The sequence below is a fragment of the Lissotriton helveticus genome, chromosome 3_1 (assembly GCF_964261635.1).
Source record: "Lissotriton helveticus chromosome 3_1, aLisHel1.1, whole genome shotgun sequence".
Classification (NCBI taxonomy): domain Eukaryota; kingdom Metazoa; phylum Chordata; class Amphibia; order Caudata; family Salamandridae; genus Lissotriton; species Lissotriton helveticus.
The window spans coordinates 1,967,085,386-1,967,107,225 of NC_136061.1; the positions used below are offsets into that span (position 1 = coordinate 1,967,085,386).

The 21,840-nt window shown below is 45.1% G+C and overlaps 1 protein-coding gene across 2 annotated transcripts in view; it reads left to right on the plus strand.

Annotated features, from left to right (window-relative positions):
• LOC144824035 (uncharacterized protein HI_0077-like) overlaps window positions 1–21,302 on the plus strand; it is a 105,810-nt gene extending 84,508 nt beyond the window's left edge. For both annotated transcript variants that reach the window (XM_078683077.1, XM_078683075.1), the window contains 3 exons: window positions 141–294; window positions 16,413–16,517; window positions 20,900–21,302. In XM_078683077.1, the coding sequence (XP_078539203.1) occupies window positions 141–294; window positions 16,413–16,517; window positions 20,900–20,932 (292 nt within the window). In that variant the 3' untranslated portion in view covers window positions 20,933–21,302. The remainder of the gene's footprint in view (window positions 1–140; window positions 295–16,412; window positions 16,518–20,899) is intronic.
• Window positions 21,303–21,840: the final 538 nt, after the last annotated feature.

Consider the following 21,840-nt stretch of genomic DNA (forward strand, 5'->3'; position numbering starts at 1 on the left):
ACACTTTTACCATGCATATTTTTGTTAAGAACATTTTCCAAAATTATCCAGTGCAGTAAGATCATGCTTGCAGGGGTTGGATGTTGCCTCTGGCACTTCTCTGAAGAGGACCACCTCAAGATGTTTATCTATTCCATCAGGGGTTTGGATGTGCACCCACAGACGTTGAGAAGATTTGCTGCACAAGGAGACGAGGAATCAGTAAAGGTTTTGGAAGTAATCTATGCAGATGAAATCACCCACGTGGCTGCTGGCCTCAAATGGTTCACCTACATCTGTGCAAAAGAGGAGAGGGTAAGGTGGTCTTGCCATACTAGCATCTGTCTTGCTGTGCCAAACAATTTAATGTTCTGCTGCCTTGAATGTTTTATCTCTTCGGGATACACAGGGCCTCCATTCAAAGTAATCTGGATGACACAAAGTTAATATAATTGCCTTCCACAAGGGATGGGCACAAACATGTATCTTCACTTAATTGGTGGTGCTTTTGCCTTCCTGATTCAGGTCAGAAATAAACTTTAGGGATTATTGAATGCATTATTTTGTTAGTTCCATTAAGTTCATGAATAGATCCTCATGTTAGAAATGTAGAGTGGCCAAAATGTTCTAATCTGACATACAATTTTTACTGTTTCTAAACGCAAATATGCAAAACTGTACAACATTTAATTTTATGGAAAATTGACTTCTTATTTGTCCAATTTAAACAAAGACTACATCACATCTCTGTGTTCTACAAGAAAGCGGGACAGCGTAAAGAGAATCTGCATACAATACAGATTACTTGTTTCCTCAGAGCGTACTTACTAAGAGGAAAGACTGTGTTAGCATGTTAACCAAATCAGTTGCTTTGAATGGCCTCTATAGTATTGTCTGAGTTTTCCCTCCTGGAGTTTGTTGTACTTTATCCAACAATTAAGGGCATAGCCTAGTAAAGAAGAGGTAACAACCATTGCTCACTGTATTTTTCTAAGCAAACTAGTGACACATTCTTACTATGCCCACCATGTTATATATTAATACGTAAATTCTTATCAGGTTACAAATTACTCTGTAGGATGTAGCACATACTCACATGCCCCCTTGAATATTAAACACCATCTATTTCTCATATTGCAGATTATTTTATCTTATTTGAAGACCATTACTTCTTTTACAGTGTTTTCAGATAATATATACCATGAAATATATCTGCTATTAATGTCTTTGTTCGCCTCTGATTTCAGATGTTTCTCAAGTAATCAGCCACAAAGGGGCTCCTATCTCTAGTACATAGAGCTGAGTCTTTCATCCAGTTCCTAAAGCTGCAGTTCCTTCCTCCGTTACTATGTCAGCAAAAGCTGCACTTGCATGCAGCCTGCACAACTCTTGTTCAATGTCAGAGTTGGTATCCTGCAGTACTTGTTCACTTATCTCACCCTTTGCCGATAAATGATTCAATCTCGGAGGGCTTTGCAAGTTCCCTATAATATACCATCCCCTGACCAGCAAAAAGCAGGACATTTGGCATCTTGTACTAGCTGATTGCACAACAAATTACTCAGTTGCAGGAACAGCCCGCAAAAGTTGGGATGGTTGGCCACCCTAGTCTACTGCTTGCTATCTACATTGCTCCTGGACCATTATTTAAGAATGCATTCTTTACGCACATTCAACTGAACTGTGAAGGTGTATAACAAATTATCAAGGAAATGCAATAGCCAACAGTGGCATGCACCACCATTCTGATGTCTAGTAAAAAAAACATTGGAATCTCTTCTGTCGGAATGGAAAATGTTTGAAGACAATAAGTAAAGAAGAAAACAACGAATAAGGCCGTAATTGCCCATGGAAATTCAGTTAAATTATTGCATCTTTGTTAGGCTTTCTATCAAGTATTATCAGAACAGGGGAGTGTAGTAACTAATGGCCATCATTAACTTGGCCATTTCTTTAGAGCTGCTCCTGGCTGCAATATTGGAATTAGTACTTTGACTTTGCTCACCTGATGTGCATCGTTGTGTATCTTCAATGGTGCATCTATGACCTGACCTGCCTGCTGGCTACAGTAGTTACCACAGTGCTTATAATTAGTAGCCATTGTCACCTCATCTTAAGTATTTGGAGCTGCCCTTGGCTGCTAAATTATCAGGGACAGTTAGGCACAATGCAGAAAGAAGCAGCAAGCACATTACTTTGGGGTAATCGGGGAGAGGGCAAAAGGACCCTGAGCCATGCCAGAACAACCATTAACACATGGCCCACTAGAATCTGTTATCGCTGTCTTAGAGTTTGCAGACAGTAGACTGTTTTCTCACGGTGGGTGTCTGGGCTATTATCCTAAACAAGGGAAATTCTAAAATTCAATTCATTCTAGCCAAGAAACATCTAAATGAGGAGTTGCAGACTACTAGTGTCAGTGCAGGGTATAGTTAACGTGAGGACAATATCCTTACTCAAGTTAATGATTTGCCGAGGATGACTTTTAGTCTAGTTTGGAAATGGCACTGATGAGTTCCATAAGGAGCTCAGGCAAGGGGAGAGCTTGGTGAAGAGAATTCTAAACCAGCATTGCTTGTTATCACACCAGATCAAACAGCTTGTCTCGGTTCCAAGATAAAGACAAAGGGGAAGGTACTAAATGCTAATACCACAGGAGGGCATACTTCCTGGCGTGAGATTCACCATGTACTTATCATAGAACTGATTAAATCAGCTAAAGTACCACTCAATCAATATGTTAAATTATTTGTGTTCACTTGTCGATCAAGTAAAAGGACAAAGAAATGAAAAGTATCCTTTCTTACTATCTAATTCAAAACTGGCTGTGTGTAATATTCAGAATCAAGTCTGGCTGAGTTCATAAAGTTATTCAAAGTAGTAGGGGTTTTGGGACTTCCAAAACCAAAAAGAGCTCATCCTTATTAGGCCCTTTGAATTTTCGTTAGGGTAAAAGAGAGAACCAAACAGGACCATGCCTCCTACTTCACTAGTTTTAACTGCTCGCTCTCTGTCTCTTTTGTAGTCATCTAGTAGTGCTAGCCCCTTTTGTCTGGGATAGGTGTCTGAACCTCGGGGGCCTCCCACATCATTCTCCATTCTAGCCGCATGGGAGGATCCAAAACTCCTCCCTCCTTTAAAATGACGCCTCACCCCTTCACACAGACTGAATATGGCAGTATTGGTATCATGACCGTGTTTTGGTTTCAGTTGTCTGTTGTCTGAGGGTGGTCAACCCCTGCCACATCATGTAACTCTGCACCACCACCTCCTGCGGGGGTCGACCTGCACTTGGCATTTCGACCTGAGCAAATGCCCCTTTGCTATATTGTTAAGGGGCGTAAAATGTTTGCTGTGTTTGTGTGTAAAATCAAGACCATAACCATGAATTTGGGGAGGTTGACATACATTTATTCTATGTATCTCTCTAGTCCCATGTTTCTACCGATGCACTTAGTCCTGAACCTGCTGTTTTCCAGTATTTACCGTCAACGTGTAACAATTTGTATAGTGCCTAAACACTAAAAGAAGATTGTCAAACGTTAAAAGCAAAAAAAAAAGCAAGGCAATAACACAGTTACTCAAGTGTGCATTTACTCTTTCTGTACGGTAGAAGCTCCTCAATATGTCTGAGGGCTTGAGATGAAGTGTCGCATGCAGTACTTGAGCAACCGAAGCACTCCACACAGCAGTCACAAACAGGATCTTTCAATGGCGGCTCCTCCGCTAAGGTATAGGAGCGTCTCCCCACAGCAGTGAAATAAAGGAAAAATAAAATGACAGTATCGCAAAGTTATTATATTAATTGTTCTTGCTGCGGCAGCTTTGCGGCCAGGGTGGGGCTGCTCTGATGACGGAGGAGCATGGGGAGAAGTGGTGGCACACTGTAAGTGCTCATGACTATGCGCACTTTGCATGGTCTCTACCCAGGCTGGGTGGAGAACATGCCCAGGTTCTCACTGTCTGTCTGAGCGCCAAACCACGCCGCTCAGACCAAGCACAATGCTGCATTGCTGCGCTTTTGATTGGCTTGAGGGAGTCTGGGTGTTTCCTGTTCGTCTGAATCCGGACTCGGACGGGTCCAAGATGTTGTTGTCTTCCAGGTGGCGGGCCAATTGCATGTTGACGATTTTCTTGATGACCTTTGCCGGGAACGGGAGCAGGAAGATGGGCCGGAAGTTCTTGAGGTCCTTGGGGTCCGCTTTGGGCTTCTTGAGGAGGGCGTTGATTTCTGATTGCTTCCAGCTTTCAGGGAATGTCACTGTTTCGAAGGAGATGTTGATGACCTTTGGTAGTTTGGGTGCGATGGCTGCGTCCGCTTTATTGAATACGTGGTGTGGGCACGGGTCTGACGGAGATCCTGAGTGGATGGAGTTCATGACCTTGCATGTGTCGTCGTTGACGTTGGGCCAGGAGGTCAGGCGGTTGGCGCTGGTGGTGTTCACAGGGGAGGTGGAGTCTGGCGTAGTCGGTGCGGTCGTGGTGTTGAAGCTGTCGTGGATGTCAGCAATCTTGCGGTGGAAGAAGATGGCTAGTGAGTCTCAGTTCTTGTGAGGGCGGGAAGTCGTTGGCGTTGGCGCTGGGGTTGGAGAGTTCCTTTACGATGCTGAAGAGCTCTTTGCTGTCGTGTGCATTGTTATCCAAGCGGTCATTGAAGGAGGATCTCTTGGCTAGTCTGATGAGGTGGTGATGTCTGCGGGTGGCGTCCTTGTGTGCTGCGTGGTTGTCCGGTGTGCGTTTGCGGAGCCATATCTTCTCCAGTTTCCGGCGTGCGCGTTTGAAGGTCTGGAGCTCGTCAGTGAACCAGGTGGCTCTCTTGCTGGCGAGGCTGTTGGAGGGTTTCTTGAGCGGGGCGAGGGTGTTGGCGCCGTCGTCGATCCACTGTCTGAGGCTGCGGGCTGTGGCGTCTCGGTTGGTGGGGTCGGTGGGTGGGTTCTGGGCGAGGGTGGTGATCAGCTGGTCTGTGTGGTGCATGGTTGATGGTTGGTTTCTTGAAGGTGAAAATGGATGCAGCAGTGGTCGGTCCAGTGGAGTTTGGCGGTGTGACTTGGGAGCCTGTGGAGAAGACTGGGTCCAGCGTGTGGCCGGCGGCGTGGGTGGGTGCGGTGATGAGTTGTCTGAGGCCGAGGTTTGCGAGGTTGTCGATCAGGGTGGTGGAGTTGGCGTTGTTGTTGTTCTGGAGGTGAAAGTTCAGTTCCCCGAGGAGGATGTAGTCCATGGAGGCGAGTGCGTGGGTGCTGGCGAGGTCGGCGATGGAGTCACTGAACTGAGTCCGGGGGGGCCTGTAGATGAGTGTTCCTCTGAGGGTGGTGTTGGGGTCGGTGTGGATCCGGAAGTGCAGGTGTTCGGCGGTGTTGAGGGTGTCGTCTGCGTGGGTGGCGACCTTGAGGGTGGACTTGTGGACGATGGCTATTCCTCCTCCATATCCGTTGGCACGATCCCTGCGGGTGATCTCGTAGCCGTCCGGGATGGCTATGGCGATGTCGGGTGCCGAGGAGTCGTTCCACCAGGTCTCGGTGAAGAAGGCCATGTCTGGGGCTTAGGTGTTGATCAGATCCCAGAGCTTGGCGGCGTGTTTGCGTGCGGAGCGGGTGTTGAGGAATATGCAGCTGAGGTGGTTGGGTCCAGTCCTTGGAGATTTGGTGGTTCTGTCGCAGGTGAAGCTGCAGGTGCGGCAGGAGAAGGGTCCGTGGGTCCGTTTCGGGGCTGCCTGGAAGCAGGTGTGGTTTCGTCCGGCGTTGAGTGCGTGGAGGGTGCTGGCGTCGTAGTGGATTCTGGTGTCGTGGTGTTCGCGGCGTCCAGGGGTTCTGGTGCTGGGCGTGGTCCAGGCTCGTACGGGCGCAGACTGGCTTGCCTTAGGCGCATCCTCGGCGTGCCAGCGGCGCAGCCGCGCAGCGTATGGGGAGGTGGGAGGGAGGAGCAGCTGGGAGGCGGGAGCAGCGAGTGGGCAGGGGGCGGGCCACAGGGGGCACAGCGGCGGGGAAACAGTGGTACAGAAAGCAAAAATGGGGCACAAGGGGGGGGACAACGAGTGGCACAGAGGAGAAAACGAGGCACAGAGAGGGGGAAACAGTGGTACAGAAGGAAAAAAAGATGGAGGACACTTACCAGCGGCAGTGGCAGCGGCAGCAGGGGCACACAGTCGGAGCTGCGTGGAGGGGGAGCGACCTACCAGGAGGGTCAGGGGTCACTATATGGAAAATTAACTTAAACAATTAATGGACAATATAATGGACAACCACCTGCTCAATGAATTGGCTGGGTTGCAGCACTTAAACTGTGATGCAACAAATAATTTATGACTCCCTTCGTATACATGACAGCGGGGACTTTGCAAACCACTCTTTTCAGACAAAAGGGATTTTATTGGATTTTCAATAATTCAAAAGCACAAACAATATCGACAGCACAGATTGTATTGTTTAGTGCCCTGGTAGATCCCAATCCCAAACCCAATCCGAATTCCAAACTGGCAGCCACAACAAAAGTATGAGTACAGCAAAATACTTTCCACAATTGAAAGGCCAAGTGCAAAGATTTAATTGTTTGGGGAGGGCATCGATTAAGCTTTCAGTAAAGGGTAGATTATCATGAAGAAAGGCTTCAGAACGAGTTGTTGGCTTACCGAACCATACCAAATTTGATGACCAGATGTTCACCTTTTGAAATACTTATAGAAAGAAAACCTAATTCTAAGCTTGCTCCTTGGTGCTTTAAGAACAGTAGTGGGAAAAGTAAGGAGCTTAATGTCAGGAGAGTTGGCAGATAACTAGGGTTAAACATACTAAAGATCAGTTTGAAGTGGGTGATTGCACTCTTATCAAAAAGCCACTAACCAGTGGTAAGAAGTTGCCATGGTGGTCTAATCTGTTAGGAGTTAATGAAGTATTCAGTGTATTTCTAAGGATTGTGGGAGGTAGGATTTGGAATTTGAGTCGAATATCAGTGTAGAGGACTGCTTGAGGAAAGGGCATGGGTACTAAGGTGAGGATTAGTGAAGGCAGTAAGGGCATGTGTTGTTTTAATAGATGTTCAGTCCAGCAGATTCCTTGGTATGATACTGTAATGTAGGTGCCGCCCAAATCCTATGAGACTGTAAATGTGAAAGAGACTTATGAGGATATTTCAGATTTACAGTCCTGAAAAATTCTGCTTCTCATTAGCAGTCTTTTGAAAATTCAGCTTCCGAACATATGCTAGTAAGACTCAGTCATGGAATGAGACGTGCTCCTGACATGTTTTTAGAATTGGTTGGGTTTGAAATATTGTACAGGGAATAGCTTTTTGTAGTTTCTTTTGTTATTGGTGCTTACTTTTGTTTTTATTCTCTTCTCCTTGCTTCTTTTAAGCTTTCTTTTTATTGAGGGGCAGAGCATGTTGTGTTCTATTTGTTGGTAGTATGCATTTTGTGGTAGGTGCAATGTAGATTGTTACGGGGATTCCAAGTCAGGCAGTTGGAAAGGACTGGCACAAACTGGTGGTCTGTTGCGAGTCTGCTCATGCTGTATGGAAAACATCTTATCGGATTTATACTAAGTGTTACCAGCATTTTCTTAAGTTCTCTCATTTTAAAAAACAGTCCTTCATCTAATACTTCTGTGCTGATGATACTTGGCCCTATTTGAAAGTATTCCCTCCAGAAAATATCCTCTTCCTAACAGAGACTCTTGGAAAAAAATAATCTTGGATGGCGCATCACTACTTTAAACTTATTTGATTAAACACCAATTTTCTCATGATCGCTCCTCCTCGTAAACTCTGATACAACCCTGGCTATATGCACACAACATTCTGGACTGTCACCTGTTCATTGTTGATTGCCAAAACATTGGGCTTCTTGCTTGCTCTGAATAATCTCTACATAGCAAAAGGCCACACTTCAAAATTGAAGTCGGTGTGGAGTAAAGCCTTTCTGCCCAGATGAAGAATTTACAAAAGTGGTCAAAGGACTAGTGTTAGTTAAACTAGACTATTGCACTTCCCTACTTCCTGGACAGTCTAAATTACAGCTTGCTCCTCTTATGATTCAAGTTCCCGTCAGACTAGTTTCTGGATGTTGGAACCATAACATCACACTAATCATCCCGATTGAGGACAGACACACACTAAAAGTGGCCTGTATTATCCATAGAATTTATCATACTTGGACTCAGATTTATTTAAAATACAAATTGGTTGTCTCAATTGATCAAAGGTGATTGCAGAAATCAGGAACCGTTATGTTGGCACACCTTATTTGTAGGATGAACAGAACCCCACGGCAATCCTTCCAGGCGAGGGAGTGCTCCCAAGTTGTAGACCTCCATTCTTACCACTGTCTTAACAAATAACTGCTGTTCAAACAATAATTCATGATTTTACTGATCAGCCCCTGAAAAACTGAAATAAACAAGAACTAACGTCCAGCAGGACAGGTGTTTCATCTGAGGGTACCCTCTTTTTGACCTTCCTTTTCTTCAGTCTAAGCTTACCAGAAAGCTGCGCTGTCTGGTTTGTTAAAGACATCTTTGGGTCATTCAGAAAGCTTCCCTGGGAATGGATTTCGCCCGTTGCTTACCATTGGCTTTTAGGTTTGTAACTCGCATTTTCTGTTTTTCTATATGCTGGCTTTATTTGTTTTTGGGCTGTCCAGGGAGAGTTTGTCCCTCTCAAGGTGCAAAACAACTTCTCACCTATAAATCTTGTTCTTGTCACATGTGCTGCATTCAAAGACAGAGGTCAAATGGCCGGCTTTCTCTTCCGAGAAAGCTTGGTGTTTACTTTTCTTTCTTTGTGGATTTATTTTACATCCTGCTGGATACTAGGGGTAGGAAAGGTTTTTATCCTAGCACACAACAACATTTAAATGAACTGTGCAAGTACTTCAGAATATATCAGAATTAGGAACTCACAAATGATGCACATTTTTTGTTAATTCTGAAGTGAGTTGGAAACAAATATTTTAATATGATCAAAACAAATCAATACACTAGGGGATGCCATTTCTACACATGATTGTTTGTGTGTTGTATAGTTTTATTAGTAAAACTGTATGTTTGTGCAAATGTAATGGTCCTTTCAATTGAAAATGTGTTGTCTGTAATGGCAGTGTGCTACCACATCATGAACATTCCACTCTAATCTGCTCCACGCCACTTCACCCTACTTTGCACCCTTCAACATTATACCTGTCCATGCCACTGCACCACTCTGCACCACTGCACTCATCCCTCACTACTCTATACTCTCACACTACAGTCTAATGCAGTCTAAGCCACTCTACTCCACACCACTACACTCTTTGCCACTAAACTCTACACCACTTCAGTCTAGGCCACTCCAACGTACTCTGCACAACTCCACTCTATGCCACTCCTTTCTACGCCACTCTGCACCACTGCACTCTACCCTCCACCAGTCAACTCTATGCCTCTGCACTCTATGCCAATCCACTGTACGCCACTTTAATCTACTCTGTACCACTGCACTCTACACCACTTTACTCTGTGACACTTTACACCACTGCACTCTACCATGCACAACTCCACTCTACGCTACTTCACTCTACTCTGAAACAATGTACACTATGCCACAGCACTCAATGCCACTCTGCTCTGCGCCACTCCACCCTATGCCACTGCACTCTACACAGCTGCACTCTATGCCACTGCACTCTACGCCACTCTACACCGCTGCACCCTGACATTCTACTCTGTAACACTTCACTTTATGCCACTGCACTCTGCATCACCCCACTCTACACCACTGTACTCTATGCCAATCTATTCTACATCACTGTACTCTGCACCACTGCACTCTACTATGCACCACTATAATCTACACCACTGCATTTTATGACACTGCATTGTACGCTGCTGAATTCTATGCCGCTGCAATCTACGTCACTGTGGTTGGCCGAGAAAGAGGGTCCTGACAGAAGCAATGCAATTATTTACTAAAGCATATTCTAAGTTGACCATTGAGAATAGTATTGCGATGGCAAAATTCGTACCACCTGAAAATCTGAGTTCTAAATTGGTAGATATTGTACATTTTGGGAATACACTTAAAGTGAGTCTTATTGGTGCCCTTCCATGAAAAGAATTGTGGAGTTTAAAATTGAGAAGAGTGGTGCATGTAAAGTTTCCTACTGTTATTTTTGGAAAGTGAGATGGTTCTTGTGATATTTTAAATTACTTGATGGCTGTGTAAGGCACAGGCACTTTACATTTTAAAATTAGCCTTATGAAACACTGTATTCCGTATAATCATGTTGAACTTTTTGAGATATGAATTTTTAACCTTTTACTTCGGAAACCGGAAATGGTGTTGAATAAATAAAAAAAATTAGCTAGCATACATTCTTACGTTTTTCTTTTTCATTTGTCATTATATTAGCTACCTTAACTCAACCAAGGTTCCTGAATTGCTGTACTCTGTACTAATGGTTTAAGAAAATCAGATTGTATAACTTTTTGTATTGGTAGGCTACCCTAAATAAACTAGTTGAACTGAACTAACTATAAGAGCTTGAGGCACAGGATATCGACCGTAGAATCTGTAGATTTAACCGAGGGACGCCAGTAAAAGATTGGTATTGATTTTTTTTGGGGGGGCCTTTTCATGTGTTACCACAGAAGAAGCAAAATGCAGTAGTTTTAACTGACTAGTCTTTGAAGTTGTTATAGGTCAAATTTGTTAAGGATCCGGATATTAAGAATATAGTTTTCAAGGAAAGGAACACCAAAAGTGATTACATCGGACATTTAATTAGAAATTTTTAATTTCAAAAGTACTGGAGTCACATATATGGGATGCTTTTTGTATCAATTTAATTTACGTTATCAATAAGGTAATGCATTGGTTCAGTGCATGAATAGAAAAGTGGGTGTGTGCAAGAGGTGGCAATGAACAGAATTTCTTACGTGAGTGCTCTGCAAAAACGTTTGCTGGTCCATCGTAATACTCATTCACAGGAGCTTCGGCATTTGATGCAAATAAAATATTTGTGTTAGCTCAGGAAAGCTGCCAGTGACTTGAGGCCTGAAGGTTTGTATGTCACAATTACCCATAGCATGCTAAATGGACCAGAGTGATAGTACGCAAAGCTCCACCCGATAATGCCAGCATTGTCAAGTATAGTAGCCGATGCTATTCAGTTGTTTGAGCCTATCAGTCAGTCAGTGCCCATAGAGATTCCTGGATCATAGCAACTAAATTGTTTTTGAAGACAACATAGCAAGAGTCACCGCATTGGGCATCACAGTGATAGGAAGCAATATTGTCATCACAACATTTGAGTATCTAATTTCTGCCTCTTGAGTCAAATGCATAGCAAGACATGCCCATGTACATTTGTGTGATCTAGACATGTCATTGTGACTAAATGGATTAACTTAATGGGGTTTCAAGATCAGAACAAGCCTTCTGAACACTCTTTAATACCGTTTGACTTCCTCAATTTACTAGGATTCTGGGCTCTCAAGTTAAGCCTCTAGTAAAGAGAGCTCAGGAAGTAATGAATCATCATCACATGGAAAGGATGGAACCAATGAGAGTTGCCACTACGGAATTACTGTGGAGAAGCGTGGCTCAGTGGTTAGAGGCGGCAGACCCGGAAGCTGAGATCGGCCGTGGACCAGGGTTCGATTCCCCGCCTCGGCGGGTCTCGGGCTCAAAAATTCCACGGACTCGATAATTCTCGTTCCGGTGCCTACTCGACTCACGGGGTCACTCTCAGCGACTCTGGGCTATAGCTTGCTTAATCTCCACTACGGCCCCTCGCGGCGGGATGCCTGGCTTTCACCTTGTGGACACCCTGCCGGGGTATCTCACAGGGGAATATCAGGACGGGTTCCCTAAGCAAGCGCTTAGATACCGTGTCGGTGATTTGCGCTATATAAATACATGTTCATTTACATTTACATTACTGTAACAACCCTGGCCTTATATAGCCACAGTCAGTTTTCATCCATCAGGAAGTCAAATGGGGAAATTAATGCTGTCTTAGACAACAGCGTGGATGTTTCACCTTTAAAGTATTGGGTCAAAATATCAAGTGAGTTTTTATAAAGGATATTTCAATGATTACAATCCTACACTTTTTACTGTTACACCTTTGTCTATTTGTTTATTTTCTATTTTGCAGAGCCTCCATCTGTTTACATGACCAGAGGGAGTTTAGTTTACATCAGGGACACATCTGCCAAAGGACTTGTGCTAGGGATATTCCTTGCCAGCACTGTGAAGTTTTTCAAGGGGCTGGGGCCTGTCTAAATCAGCCAGGGGGTGGGTCAGGATGGTCAATGGGTCACAGGGGTGGGATTTAGGATAGGCACTTGGCATGTGATGGCCTCCAGGAGGCTGCTTGAGAGTGGTGATACGAATGTCATGGGCCTGAAGGCTGGGCAGTTGGGATTATGAAAGGGTTGATCAAGTTGTTGTCTAGGGCCCAAAGGAGTGGTGGGGTCGAGATGTTTAAAGAAGGCGGGTAATTACTATCATTGGGGCAGTAAAACAAGGGTGTGTGTGTGTGTGTGAAACATAGCTTGCCCACTCTCATTCTAGCTGAAAGCAATACTTTCACATAATGACTTCCTACTTGTTTTTAATAAATTACATCTGTACTTTGTTTAAGTTGACCGCCCAGGGGCAAGCCTGCACTGTGGGGGTTTGAGATCTTAATTCGGGTCCCTGGAATGGATTGAAAGACTTTTCAGCGCACCTTATACAATACCGCAATCTGTGAAACCAGCTCACTAAATTAAGAAACAGTTCCTGGCATCTTGCAATAGGAAGGCAAATATTATACTCAAGTAGTACCTTTCAGTGATGAAAATGGATTTTAATGTATCATTAGAAAGCTACGCAGGTGGATGGGCTTCAGTTCTAAACTGGCACACTTTGTATGCTAGAAATAGACACTCAAGTCAGTCCTGTAATAAAATTAAATAATTACAAGTTTTTGGAGCAAGATCGTCAAGACTGCGGAAATAAGATCAAGGAGATGATTGGTCCGAATGTATTTCAAACCACTCGTTTTCGGGGGCTCATACTGCCCTTCTTTTATCATAAAAGGCTCGGTCTACTTGATTTGCATATCATTTGAATATTTTATTTATTTATTTATTTACTTATTAAGCGCGGCTGCCACCCAAAGGGTATCCTGGCGCTGAGACTGCGTCTATCCTGCAAGCAGACTACCATTACATTACTCTGGGGAACAGAAAGGTCTTAAGGTCCTTTTTAAAAGAACTAAAATCTTGTCTACACCTCAGTGTCAGCGGGAGGGTGTTCCAAAGAGTAGCGGCCGTGAAACCAAAAGCACGGTCACCCATCCTCACTCTATTGATCCTAGGGACCGTCACTAGAAGCGCGGAGGAGGATCTTAGAAGTCTGGCAGCGCAGTACCAGGAGAAAAGATTCTGGAGCGGTATCGGCCCCTGTTCATGCAAAGCCTTGAAGACAAGGCACAGCGCCTTAAAGGAGATTCTCTGTTGGACGGGTAACCAATGGAGATCAGCCAATGCGCCGAATATTTACATAGGATTCTAGTACATGATGCACGCCTCACCCCAAGGCAGATGATGCATTGCACCACTCATGTTGTCCTGATTTTCTAACCACCCTGGGCCTGCACAAGGCATTTTGGCAGGTGATACCGACTAATGAATTTTCAGTAGAAAAGAGCCTTCATTTGTCTCCCTGGCCCCTTTGACTTCGTAGTGAAGCTCCGGAACAAGAAACACTATTCAGTGACTGTATTTATAGAACGCCCAACAACCCAGAGGCCGGTTATCTAAAATAATGCCAAACTGGTCAAGTAGACCTTTAGTTTTTTTCCTGAAGGCTAACATGTTATTTTGCACTTTACCCATTTTCTGATCAATCCTGGCCTACTCAGAGCCCCCCAAACAAATGTGTGTTTGTACTCTTACCAATACATTGTGATGAGAATAGGAACCAACTGTTTACTTTCCCCCCCCAAAATGAGTAACCAAGAAGAAAACAAGCATTGAAAATGCAATAGGTCTCGCAATAACGCGAGTCTGAACTATTAGCATTGTAAATGATTATGCCCTTTATTTTTGCGTTCTGGTTTTTGGAACATAAATGAAAGGCTTTGCCATTTACAAGGCCTATAGCTTAAATTTGCGTTAAAACGAGACCTATTGCATTGCAATGGTGGTGGTGCTGCTGAGTTTTCTCTGAATCTGCACCCACAATCTGCACCCACAATCTGCACCCACAATGTGTGAGTGGCGTTGCCTGTGTCAGTGGCGTTGCCTGTGTGAGTGGCGTTGCCTGTGTGAGTGGCGTTGCCTGTGCGAGTGGCGTTGCGTGTGCGAGTGGCGTTGCGTGTGCGAGTGGCGTTGCGCGTGCGAGTGGCATTGCGCGTGCGAGTGGCGTTGCGTGTGCGAGTGGCGTTGCGCGTGTGAGTGGCGTTGCGCGTGTGAGTGGCGTTGCGCGTGTGAGTGGCGTTGCGCGTGTGAGTGGCGTTGCGCGTGTGAGTGGCGTTGCGCGTGTGAGTGGCGTTGCGCGTGTGAGTGGCGTTGCGCGTGTGAGTGGCATTGCGCGTGTGAGTGGGGTTGCGCGTGTGAGTGGCGTTGCGCGTGTGAGTGGCGTTGCGCGTGTGAGTGGCGTTGTGCGTGTGAGTGGCGTTGCGCATGTGAGTGGCGTTGCGCGTGTGAGTGGAGTTGCGCGTGTGAGTGGCGTTGCGCGTGTGAGTGTGAGTGGCGTTGCGCGTGTGAGTGGCGTTGCGCGTGTGAGTGGCGTTGCGCGTGTGAGTGGCGTTGCGCGTGTGAGTGGAGTTACGCGTGTGAGTGGAGTTGCGCGTGTGAGTGGCGTTGCGCGTGTCAGTGGCGTTGCGCGTGTCAGTGGCGTTGCGCGTGTCAGTGGCGTTGCGCGTGTGAGTGGTGTTGCGCGTGTGAGTGGCGTTGCGCGTGTGAGTGGCGTTGCGTGTGTGAGTGGCGTTGCGCGTGTGAGTGGCGTTGCGCGCGTGAGTGGCATTGCGCGCGTGAGTGGCGTTGCGCGCGTGAGTGGCGTTGCATGTGTGAGTGGCGTTGCGCGCGTGAGTGGCGTTGCGCGCGTGAGTGGCGTTGCGCGCGTGAGTGGCGTTGCACGTATGAGTGGCGTTGCGCGTGTGAGTCGCGTTGCGTGTGTGAGAGGCGTTGCGTGTGTGAGAGGCGTTGCGTGTTTGAGTGGCGTTGCGTGCGTGAGAGGCGTTGCGTGCATGAGTGGCGTTGCGTGTGTGAGTGGCGTTGCGTGTGTGAGTGGCGTTGCGTGTGTGAGTGGCGTTGCGTGTGTGAGTGGCGTTGCGTGTGTGAGTGGCGTTGCGTGTGTGAGTGGCGTTGCGCGTGTGAGTGGCGTTGCGTGGATGAGTGGGGTTGCTTAGATGAGTGGGGTTGCGTGGATGAGTGGGGTTGCTTAGATGAGTGGCATTGCGTGGGTGAGTGTGGTGTTGCGTGGATGATAGTGGGCTTGCGTGGGTGTGAGTGGCGTTGCGTGTCTGTAAGTGTTGCTGTGTGGGTGAAAGTGGCACAGAGCCTTTGATGTGGCCTGGCGCAGGAGAAATGCTGCTGCTGCTGCTAATTAAATACAAGAGCGGCCGGGAAGCGGCCAGGAAACACAAGTACGGCCGGCCACATAATTAGGGGAGGAGAAGCCGCACAGCACACGCTGGGAGAAGCCCTTTGATGTGCTGTGCGGCCGCGATGCGCGCTCTGTGCTGGGGGAGGGGGGAGGGCCATTAGCCTGAACTCGTGGCAAGATCAAACGAAGGGTGGGAGGGACATTGAGGAACAGGAACAGATGGCCATGAAAGTGTATGGGCCAAAAGCGCGTGCCTGTATGTGCACTCGAAGAAAACGCCACGAAAAAAAGCGGTGGTTTGACAATCAGTTTGAGCACTTGAATTCTCGGCCATTTCCCATTCCTTCGGAATGGTAAAGGACGAGACCTAAAAAATCCCACTGCCAAGAGATACCATTTAGCAATTGTTTGGGCCCTGCAGGAATTTGTTATTTACCGCTGTGGAACCAAACTTACTGTTAAGAGGGGTCACAGACATCTACATTTACAAGGCATCTCTATCTAAGTCACAAATAGAATTTTTCGTAACTACAGATCTAAATGTCATTTTCTAACAAATTTAAAAAAAGTTAAACTTTTAAAATGCTACAGTTTGATCATTAGTCATTTACAGGTTGATGAAACGTGTACCCCGTTTAGTTTTTACCTCAGCACTGTAAAATGTTTAGCTAAATAAATACAATTTCATACCGGTTAGTTTGAATGTTTACAGAAATGCATGAGTGTTGTGTTTGCACAGAACATAAAAACGCCATCTATTGTAAAATGTATTTTATGAAGTAAGCAATGGTTTTGTTTCTGGGAGCCCTGTGTTCTATGCTTTGCTGGCCACTAACGTTCCTTCCATTGAATTCCATGTACAGGACTGCCTGTCTACCTTCCATGAACTTGTACCCTTATATTTCAAAGGCTACCTAAAGCCGCCGTTCAACACAGAAGGTCGAAAAACAGCAGGAATGACTGAAGAGGTAATAACTTTTCATATTTAGTGATGTATTTTCCGATGTGCATTGCGCAAGTTATAATTGTAAGTATTCCCCTACATTTGCGAACATGCAAATAAAACAAGCATTGGCAAAGCAAATAGGTCTCTCTAAGGCGAGAGCTATTGGCTTTGGCAATGTGTTTGAGTCATGTTGTACATTTATGTGGCTGCTTGTCAGCTAGGATAAAAGTTACTGTGGTGGATCGGGGTACATTGCTGTGTGGTAGATTGGGGTAGAGTGTGGTAGATTGGGGTAGAATGTGGTAGATTGGGGTAGATTGTATTAGAGTGAGATAGATTGGGGTGGGGTAGATTGGGGTGGGGTAGATTGGGGTGGGGTAGATTGGGGTGGGGTAGATTGGGGTGGGGTAGATTGGCGTGGGTTAGAGCAGGGTAGCTTTTGGTAGATTGGATTGGGGTAGAGTGTAGTGGGGTAGATTGGAGAGGAGTGGGGAATATTAGTGTAAAGTGGTGGGGGTTAGATTGAGGTAGAGTGGAGTGGGGTAGATTGGGGTGGGGTAGAGTGAAATGGTGTAGATTTGAGTGGGGTGGATTGGCGTAAATTGTAGTGGGGTAGAGTTGAGTGAATTAGAGTGGGGTCTAGTGGGGTAGAATGGTGTAGATTGGAGTGGGGTAGAGTAGGGCAAATTGGAGTTGAGTAGGATAGATTGGAATGGAGCCTGGTAGAGTGGGTTCGATTGGGGTAGGGTGGAGTGAGAAAGATTGGAGGAGAGGAAAGTGGGGTAGATTGGTGTAGATTAGTGAAGTGGGGTAGAGTAGATTGGGGACAACAGCAGGGAAATAGCTCCTATCTGTGTAGCTGCACGTCAGTGTTGCTCCTATGTATTCTGCCGTTTTTCTGTACAAAAGCAAAATTTAGAACTAGGCTATGAATATGGAGTGGAACTTGACCTGGTCACCTGTGAATTATTAATGCAGTGACCGTTTTCGCGTCTATTGTAAGGGGGAGGAATGTTGATCATGGGAAATATAATTATAAAAGAGGATATTAAATTGTTCCGGCCATGATTATTTGTGCTTTAAAAAGGCAAGTGCTATAGAGGGAGCAGCGGGCAGGGCAAGTTGGAAGGGGCAAGAAGTAGTAACATCACATCGGGAGCAGCGTACGGGCACTGATTACGTTTTATTAATCTTTGCTCTGTCCCTGCTCCACAGAAAGGATCGTAAAATTACGTTTGGCCAGCACTGGCCAATTAAGGTGGCTGCAAAGTAGAGGGTCACTGCAGCCAACAAATGGTAAGCAATGGTAGGGTTCCAAGCCCTTTTTTAAAAAGTAGTGTCTCACAAGCAAGACGCTTGCACTAGCGCATGCACTCGCAAGGTCGACCATAAAAAATTAAGTCTGCCTCACAAAGCTATAAAGAAAAATAGCATTTAGACATTTATTTGTCTTCCTGCCGCATTCAAAATAATATTGTGTCCTTTCTGTATACATGTACCTATCAGCGGAGTTCCACTTTAAGAGCACAACACTCCTTCCTGGTCTTTAACGGATTGGTTTGTAAGAGCCCTGTGTCACAAAAGGCTATTTTCGAGTTACGTTCAAGTTTCTTGTACTACTTAGCCGCTCCCAAGCCTAAACACCCTGGGCATTTCCAGGTGTCCTGCTTTTCCTTTATGTAAGATTTGAGGTACATGGTATTCTAGGCTAGCTGGCAATTCAATAAAAATATGTGAAAAGGAGGGGCATTGCTTACTAGAAGCTATTACAGAAGGTTAGCGCTGGAGATGCTTATTAAATTAAAATCATGAGAAGGTGACAATAATGGAAAAATAGCACAGTTTACTGCGACATTATTCAGCCTCATACATATTCCATAAGAAATCTGTTATGTAAGGAAAAGAGCACAAAGTCTGTCTAGGAGAAGTCAGCGCGAGAATGGTATTGGAGAATTCTAAATTGCTCCATTTTATTTCCATAAGCACCCCACAATGTCTTCCCTTGGGCTATCCTGCTTGGTGTCATGGGGACTGCCAAATATGGGGCAGGCTCTAGGGGGGGTTAGAGTTCAACCAGCAGATGCTAGGTCTGTCTGAGCCAAGGGAGGATCATCTTCTGAGAAAACCCCCACAACCTCACCCACTTTGTTAGTCAGAAGCAGACCTACCTCCTCCTAGAAAGTGCTAAGAGGACGAACAGGTGGGTACCATGTTTGGTCTAACATGTAAGGCCGCCAACACTCTTGGGGATGTATCATTTAGATAACCAACTCCCTTACTCCAGGTGGGGTCATGGCTCCCACAGAGCAGATGGTTAGCGGATTACTCAGACACCCATTCCAGATTATTGGAGAGAACAAATAGACATGGGAGTGAGGGATAGCATCTCCATAGACAATCCACAGACCAATATACTAGCCACATATGGACACTGTATGTGTGACCTGAATTGTGAGGACTTGGATCATAAACCTTTGGATTACGAGATTCAGGTTAGAGGATAGTTTGGCGGTGCCCATCTAGAACTGCTTCCATTCAGAAAATGTAAGAAGCACTTGGGTTAGAATGACTGAAGAAATCACCTCCCACCCACCCAATGTGAGTGTTAAGGCAGTAGGACTTAAGTTGATCTCTAAGGTCAAAACAACAACAAGAAAGGATATACCTTGCCTCTACAGAATGTTACCCTTTCCTAATCACATATCCTATCTTATATTTTCAAAGAAAAATAACTATTGTTCTTGACGTTAGACCCTCACCCACTCTAGCAGTGGTATGCTTCACCATCGGGTCTCATCCTGGTCCCTAAAAACCAGGATGGACTCAACTATATCTCAGGGAGCACTTTGAATAGTGAAGTGACCTAGGTACCTAGTATAGATTAAAAAAACTCAAATAAGCCAGTGAAACCCTTTATTAACAGTTTGTTTGGATATAAGTTAAGAATATCTTAATGGGGGTGGTAAGGATATTATGGTCCTATGACCCTAATTCGCCGTTGACATGCTTCAGCCCCTGTGCTCAGGCCTCTCGAGTCCAGGGCTTTCGTCGGGACGTCAGTATTTCATTGCCCCTACAACACACTCATTCAATTAGAGTAATGCATGAAAAGCGAACTTGCATGCAACGTGAGTTAATTACTCGCATATTTGTTGGATCATGGTTCCTAAAAGAGAAGGATTAATAATCATATCTTAGTTATTAGATCTTAGCATAGTCCTCATGAAAGTAACATAGATATTATTGTTTGCTTCACAGAATAAGGGTGATGGTGCAAGTAGCTACCGCTCAAAAATCGTCACACTGTGCAGAAAAGACTATGGTGTAGCAAAAAAACACATGCGATCAAGCAAACTGTGCTGAAAAACCATGCAGGTCTCTCATTGTGAGCATTTGTGGTGTCACACATATTTAGTGTTCATTATTTCATGCCTGAGAACAACTTAGCAAACCATGTGTCACTAGTGAAAAAAGTACCTTCCCATAAACGAGGTGCAAGCACGCCCATTCACATAGCAAACCAAACTTACCCTAATTGGGAACGTTACCCTATGACACGGGGTACAGGAAGCATGTCCCTGTTGTCAAACACTATTGGTATATTGCCATCAGCAGACAAATGTTTGATCTATGTGCTTTGCCAATGTGTGTTAATTTGCAATAACTCAACACCAACTGCATGAGATTGGGAGTTTTCTATTTTTTCAGGCCAGGGATGCCCTCCAAGCTTGTGATAAGCCTGCACACCTTTAAAATTAAAAAATCTGGTGTTCATATGTGGCACTTGATTTCCTCAATCACTTTAACTAGGAGCGCCTTGGAAAGTGGTAACTCTGGGCAACTACCCACTTTGCCCATGCCTTAAATTGTCTCTTGGAACAAGGTAAGTAGGAACCAGACAGTACAATAGGTAGGGCAAAGGGAATGCCCAGCCGAACCGCCGACAGAGTAATGACATCGATTTTGGCAAATCTAGTGCTACGGTACCTTTCTTCAGCTGATGAGTTTGTTTTTATGGTGAATAATATATGCAATAATGCAACAGTTCCAATTCAATTTATGTCAAATCTATGTAACACTGATTGACACACAGACCTAATGCATCCATCCAGTCTTTGGTGTTGAACCATCTTTGGCCCCTCTAAAAGCATATTCTGCTTCACTGCGTCCCCACAGAGGTCCCAAAGCCTAGATCATAAACTCTATGTTTGAAACAAATGCTTTAAACTGCTGAGCCTTCAGTGGCATATGGGCACTGCCCCAAGTGGTGGAGATTCGATGGGCACCCTAATGTTTGGCATCCCTAGCTGTTACGCAAAGTCATGTGCTACTATGCTAATATACTGTGAGCCTTTTGTTATCATTACTGTGATTTTAATGCGCATTTATGAAACTTTTTTCCAGTGGTACTTGCCCTTAGTGAAGCCTGCCCAGTGACAATGGCCTTCCTGTCTGGATTGTTGGTCTGAGCTACCGCTGGATATCGACGACAACAGAAAATCTCATGTTTACAAATAGTGACTGTGGTGGGGAAAAGCTGCTCGTTTCTGTCTATAATTATTCAAATCCAGACGTGTTGCAAGGACCAGTCCACTTTGTCAAGTGTCCGAAAAGTACAGACAAACGTTACAACCCTACTTTTGCACAGAGTGAATTCTAAAGCAACGTTATCCAGTTTCTGTTGAGAACCCGCAATCTTTGCAATACCAGGCCAGACTTTGAACTATTGGCACAAAAAGCAACTTAATACTGTTCAATACCGGAAAAGACTTTCAATGCAGTTATTTTATTAAATGTTTATATCTAATTTTTTAGTGTTGTTTTTCCATTTTATCACTTCTAGGAGGTCAGCAAGAGCCAAAACATACACCACCATGAAGGCAGATATTGTCCCAAAAATTAAGCCTGCTTTGGGATTACACCCTACTCTTTAGGTCGAAGCCTACCAGTCAGTGCAGCTGTCTGGTTGCAAAGACATATTGGGGACATGCTAGAAGCTGACCTAGAAATGCATTCTGCCCACTGTTTACCATTGGCTTTGCCTTTTGTCACTCACATTTGCATGTTTTCTGTTCGATGGCTTTGTTTTATTAGGCTGTCCAGTTTGAGTTAGTCCCTCCTTTGGATCATAGCCTTTTTATTACCTCCCTGATTACCTCCTTCTATTCTTCCACGAGTGCTCTCTTTTTGGGAACTCTTTTGTTCGAGGCATGTGAGCTGTAGATCACATGCTTTGTATACCCCTGCCATCTAGTATTGGGTCGGGATGTTTGCAAGTTGTTTTTCTTCGGAGAAGTCTTTCCAGTCACGAGGTAGGTGAATCCTCCTTTCGGTGATAGTGCTCA